Genomic DNA, 6,839 nt, shown 5'->3' with positions numbered 1-6,839 from the left:
ATATATATATATATATAATTAAAAATTTTGCACAATTATAAAGAATTTGTCTAGTTTATATTTACTGTATTTGTTTCTAGGCTATGTTTGACATTGACTATTTTAGTCAAGATCCCAGACCGTTCTACAAATTTGCGCGCGAGATATATCCAGGGCAGTTTAAACCTAGCCCTTGTCATAGGTTCATCAAAATGTTAGAAAAGCAGAAGAAGCTCTTGAGGAATTATTCACAAAATATTGACACTTTGGAACAAGTCGCTGGTATCGAAAATGTGATTGAATGTCATGGTAAATATAATATTGTTATATATGTTTATTACACATTTGTACATGAAAAACATTCAGATTTTTTAATATATTAAATTTTATTAAAAATTTTTGATGTTTTTTTTATTAATAAATAAATGTATTTTTTATATCGATAACTGTCGATGTTGTAGCAAGTAGAGTTTTTTAAATTTAATTAATATTAAATTAAATTAACATTAAATTATCATAAGATTTTATCCACGTATACATAATAAATACATATGTGTAGTAATACAGTTATATAAATTTCTTTATAAAAATTATCTAAAAAATCAACTGAAATGTTAACACTAAGAAACATTGTACATCTTATTGAAGTATGTTTGTTGCAACATTATTGTCAAGTTTATGCAGTGTTTGTATTATAACTCATAAGCTTGTATATAATGTACAATTACGTTTAGTTATGTCAACTATTTTTTAATTATTGTATATTTTTCGTTGAAGGCTCTTTCGCTACCGCATCGTGTACAAAGTGTAAATATCAAGTTAGAGCGAATGACATCAGGGAAGATATCTTCGCACAGAGGATACCTACGTGTCCAAAGTGCCGTGTCAATGCATTGCCCTCTCTGTCCGAAATGAATTGTAGCGAGAACTATAGAGGTAAATAGAGCATCTCGTTTTTACATAATCCTTGCTGATAGTGTATTTATTTGCAGTCTTTCGTAATGGCTTGTCAATTTCAATATGATACGGAGGGTTATATAACTATCTTTAGTGATAGTTTTTCATTGTTAGCCTTTGCTATATAATGTCGCGAATCGATGGCCAATGAGAGAACGTTTCTACTCTTCTTCTCGGAATGTCTCGAACTAAATGAAGTTACCGATCCAACACATAAGTTGATATCATCAATCGTAACTGCGATTATAAAGCCTCGCTTTTTAATAAGCATATAAAGGTAAACTTAAAAGATTGCACTTACCTGTGTGAGTGCCATGTTTCGCGACTATTTCGAGGCTTGTCGTTTATTGTCCTGGATTGTTTTCTGTTTCCTCAATTCAATAATACTATATGTTACGATTGAGCGGAACGTTACAAAAATGCCATTTTAAATAATCGTTTAATTTAAATTAATTAATTAAAATTATTGTTAATTTAATTAAATTTAATAATTCTCTCTCATGTGTTATTCTCAGATTTGGTGTCGCAAGGTATAATGAAGCCAGATATTGTCTTCTTCGGTGAAGGCCTCCCAGATGCTTTCCATGACGCGATGGCCAAAGATAAGGACGATTGCGACCTTCTAATAGTTATTGGATCATCTTTGAAAGTTCGGCCGGTTGCCCTAATTCCTTCATCCATTCCGTCGCATGTACCGCAGATCCTTATTAATCGAGAACCATTACCACATCTCAAATTTGATGTTGAGCTATTGGGAGATGGTGACATTATTATAAATCAAATTTGCCATTTGTAAGTAAAAAGTTAAATTTTTTATATGAAAATTTTATATGAAACATATATCTTATTTAATTTTTTTTCTTAAAATTAAAAATGTGTGTATCACAAAAAATATACCTATACATTAAATTTGTATTTAACGAACATATCAATTCAATTTGTGCAGAATGGGCGATACTTATGAGGAAGTTTGTTGGTACGATAAATTTCTGACGGAAGTCTCGCAGCTTTTACCATTGCGATGTCTGTCTGATGATACTTGGGAACAGAGTCAAGACACGACAAGTAATACTGAAATATCGCGCGATAGTGCAGAAGTTGATTTGAAACCTCACACTGTTGTATCCTCGACTGAAAGTCAGGATAGCCTTTCTATCACGAATGTAATGCCACATCACTGTACAAATGATATCGATGTCTGTGTATCATCTTTGCATAGTAATCATATTCAGGTGGAGAATCCAGAAGAGATCTTCAATATTCTAGGAGAAAGTCCGAAAAGACGATTGGGCGACACTAGTATAGAGAACAGTCCTAAGAGGATGAATTTTGGTAGCACACGCGAGACAGAAGTTGCGAGTTCCACATCACCAGTGAAAGTGAATACTAAACACACAATGATCTCGTCAGAAAACGAACTTCACATTACATATGAAAATAATTCGGAAGAATGTCAGGTGGTGCCGACAGTATTATCTCTTTCTTCAGAAGCTGTAATAAGCGAAACTACTCTGGAGTCTCACAAGTCGCTAAATAAGTGTGGAAAATCAAAAAAGTATGATGACGTTGTCGCGAATCTAGATGCTACTATTGAATCAGACAAAACGATACCGAAACCGAGGCAAGCATCGGTAGACTCGGTATTGGATTCAGGTATAGGTGATAGTTGTAACAGTATTGATAGCACAGAAGAAAAGTTTCATATAACTGAATTGAAGAACCGAAGATTAGAGAGACATTGTTGGCAATCAAAGATTCGGGAGAGCCTCGCTACTAGATTACCAGGTACAAAAACCTACTATGTATTTTTGCAAATATCACAAATACATATTTTAGTATTCTTGTAAATGACAAAAATATTAATACGGTTGGGATTTTTTTTTTTTTTTACAGAAAATTCCTATTACCAATTGGCAGCAGGCAGGTATATTTTCCCTGGCGCGGAGGTCTATTCCGAACCTGAGCAATATGATCAATGTTCCCTTTCGGCAAATTCCGAGAGCACAGATAGCGACAGTGATTCTTCTTCCGGAGAAGAAGAAGAAGAAGATGAGGAGGAAGAGACAGGTAAATCTCGAGTTTTTTTTTTTTTTTTTTTTTTTTAACTTTAGTTCGTAAATTTGTATGTGATTGTTTCATGTATAATATACGTATATCTTGTTTTATTTAATTATTTTATGTTTTTGTATCTCTGTTTTCAGGCGCGGACGATGATCTGTCAGAGGATACAAATGCCGATGCCGACACTAACGGTCAAAACAATGATGCAAAGTGAGCGAGTAATTCTTATACTATTACACAACATTAAATAATATTAAATGGAGAGTTGCGTTTGGACATGACGAATAGTTTTAATGTTATTCTATCGATTTTTATCAGCATTTGTTGCGATAATCTGTATAGAATAAGTAAACGGTGCAATTTTTATCGATTCAGTTACGAAGCAAAGTGATATCTACACACACATACACACACGCGCGCGCGAGCGCACGCACACAGAAACTTATTAAAGTGTTATGAATTAATTCTTCGTTTTATGAAAGGATCATTATGGGAAACTTTCCAAGAGATATAAAAACACAGGAGTCATCCTTGTTCGATGATCAGTAAGAAACAAAGACAGAATGATTCCTGTGTCGATTTGTGCCTCTGCTGGGAAACTCCCATAACTGTGAAAAACGACTTTATTCACATTATAACGATCTAGTTACATTTCAATTTCATTACTTTCCATATATTTATTTAAATTTTACGAATTTTAATTCTAATAATAAGAGAATTTTTCATCGAAAAATATAAACATTTTTATAATTCGGTAATTATATCCGGTAAATGGATATAATTCGGAATACATATAATAAACTTACATATGTATGTGTACACACACACACACGCGCGCGCGCGCGCGCGCGCGTTTATATATTTTTTAAAAGTACATATCTGCCTTGGTTGTTTCAAAAAAATTTGTTGGGTACTTTTTTAATAATTTAATTATTTTTTAATGTACAGCATATTAAAATGAACAGCATATTTTTGAAGTCGATATATCGTGTGGAAGAAATATTTACAAAACTTTAATTAACAAAAGTTTAAAATTTTACTAAAAGAAAAAGAAAGAAATAGCGCGGTTATTTAAAAAGATATTAAAATATATTTTTTGTAGTGAATATATAATTTTTTTACTCAGACTATATATACTTAATTGATATTTATTTTAAAGAAACGCATTAAATTTAATAAAATCATTACTATGTATAGTGTGAAATAAGTCTGAAACTTACTTTATTATCCGGGTATCAATAAAAATTCATTTCTTTCAAGCATGTTAAAATGCTTGAATCGCGAGATACTGATTGAGCGTTAAGCTTGAAGTTTTTTTTTATTTTGTAACTGTATCGAGAAAATAGAATCGTGAGTTTAAATCTTCAACAAGTTGTATGAAGAATACACTTTGATAGCATTAATTCATCTACATGTAAGTATGATCAAGAGTCATTGGCCACTGATCTGTAGGATTCAATGCAAAATGTTCAAAGTTTCTTTAATATTCGCATTATGTTGATTAATATATTTTTATAAATGTACACTCATTTTTTTTCAAGATATTGAAATTTTAGTATTAATTAATTTATTAACAAATAAAGAACTTTTATAGTTACGCAAAGATTTTATTTGCAGAAATTCAGCAATTATGCATGTCGGAAAACATGCGCCCACACAATGTTTGGTTCAAAATTAAAATATATGTATATATATTTTTCATATTTCACTTTTTAGATAGCACACAAATCGAAAGATCTACTTACACACGATTCCATATTTTCTTCCGTTTTTGCTTCTTGTTTTATTACAGTAACTTTGCGAGATGCTCACGAGAATGTACATAAGGTATTGTTATATATAAAATGTATATGACTCTCTTAGATTCACATTTTAATGTCACAACTGGTAATTGTCCACGATCCTTAAGATCTATATAAAGATTATAGGGAAAAGATGAAGATTCCTTTTTAGCTTATCGTAATTATTTCTTCTCTACCATAAATAATCTATTTAATCTACTTCATATGTGTACATACTGGACTTTGATCAGTACGTCTCTTCTTATTACAAACGATAAAGTGAGAGAAACAACATTAGATGGAATTATATTATGTTTTAAGTAATGAATAACGTGTAAATACAAGATTAATTGTAAATGTAATTAACATGGAATGCTAATACTCGGCTTGTTACATTTATGTGAAATGAAGTGATGTTTAAGCGGATCTACTCTTTACCTACACTCTTACCTACACTCATTCTCTGCATTTATAAACCGAAAACGTGAAATACACATGTTTGTTTAAACGGAAAGCAGAGTGTTGTAAAATGTAGTTGAAATTAATGGATCCATTAATGCATTCTGTAAAAATGATCTACGATATTATTTTATTGTCCAGAATGAATGTAACACACTTTAACACACATAACATGGACGATGTCGGAGGCACATTGATCTATAGAGCTTAGTTTCTTTGCGATTCTTAATATCGATCGATGATGACATTTTGCCTGATGACTACGCAACATCCGAACGAAATGTACATTGATACTATTAGGCTAATTAAATATTAGCATTAATTAACAATTAAACACTGATGTTATTAGTTCTATCGTTATTACTCGCATCGCTATTTCTATCGAATAGAATCGCTAGTCTTTTTTTCGTTACAGATTTGAAGAAAGATTGTTTTTTTTTTAATATAATTTCTTTTTTTTTAACATGCAATTTTTGATTTTCGTTGCAAAAATTATTATATATAGTACAATTGGACCGAATGTTATCAATAGCTCTGTCTTTTGAAGCCTTTGACGGCTCGTATCGGCAATCGCTTTCATCACATTCTACATTAAGTTACATTAATAGCTTTTCGCAATAGTACGAATAAGCGTCATAGTTTGGCAATGAATACTTTTTAGTTTTCGTTAAGTTCAACTTTGTTTCATTGGAGCACGGGCGAATGTACAAAGCAATGTTGGATAGCTTCGCATTGCGTGTTATTTTTATATGAGCCAGAGGAAAGATAGAATAGCGAATTTACAAGATTAATACAAAATGACGCAATAATCTTTGACAAGCTGTCGTTAAAAACAATCGTGCTGTCGTAGACGTTTAACTGAACTATATGAAAGAAAAGTATAACTTAGAGTATGTTAAAAAAAGAATGCACGGATGTAAATTTCTTAAGATATTTTGTATGCATGTGAAAGAAGAACGGTCTGTCAAAGTCATTATTGCAACATGTATCTATAAGAAATGTGAAAAATGGTTGTGTGCAAGTTTATTATACATAATTATAATGGACGTAAACTTACTTTGATTCAATGCAATTGCATTGTGTGAGTAATGTTTGAAACAATTGCAAATGCGAAATGTATGAAATGTATAAAAATGTGTATATACATATATAAGTGAGAAAGGAAGAAAGAAAGTGAGCGAGAGAAATTAATGAATTGCAGAATATATAAGTAAACATATGTAATATACTTCTAATCACGCGACGTAAGAAATTTTATTTTTTATTATTCCGCTATGTAAGAGAGACAAGTTCTGTGGAAGAACCGTCTTGCTACAGAGACGACTCGGCTATGGAGGACTGCCACTTACAAAATAGCATTTTGTTCCTTATAATAAGAGACAGTTTTATAAGATTAAGATTACGAGAGGGGGGGGGGAATTATTTTTCGCTTTGTACAAACAGCTTTATTTATCGTTATAATTTTACTGGATAACATCAGTAGGCAGATTAGATATTATTTCGTGGATCATCCTTTCGTTATTTATTTCATACACATATATATTTTGTATGCGTGCGTGCGTGCGTGCGTGCGTGCGTGTGTGTGTGTGTGCGTGTGTGTGT

General features: G+C 31.6%; 1 protein-coding gene across 1 annotated transcript in view; it reads left to right on the top strand.

Moving 5' to 3' along the window:
* Positions 1–3,404, top strand: part of LOC108692012 (NAD-dependent protein deacetylase sirtuin-1) — a 9,924-nt gene extending 6,520 nt beyond the window's left edge. The window contains exons 5-10 of the mRNA XM_018200086.1: positions 81–288; positions 757–915; positions 1,452–1,728; positions 1,883–2,721; positions 2,830–3,003; positions 3,138–3,404. Coding sequence (XP_018055575.1) covers positions 81–288; positions 757–915; positions 1,452–1,728; positions 1,883–2,721; positions 2,830–3,003; positions 3,138–3,211 — 1,731 coding nt within the window. The 3' untranslated portion in view covers positions 3,212–3,404. The remainder of the gene's footprint in view (positions 1–80; positions 289–756; positions 916–1,451; positions 1,729–1,882; positions 2,722–2,829; positions 3,004–3,137) is intronic.
* Positions 3,405–6,839: the final 3,435 nt, after the last annotated feature.

This window comes from Atta colombica, unplaced genomic scaffold (assembly GCF_001594045.1).
Source record: "Atta colombica isolate Treedump-2 unplaced genomic scaffold, Acol1.0 scaffold55, whole genome shotgun sequence".
Classification (NCBI taxonomy): Eukaryota; Metazoa; Arthropoda; class Insecta; order Hymenoptera; family Formicidae; genus Atta; species Atta colombica.
This window is presented reverse-complemented; position numbering and strand designations above follow the sequence as displayed.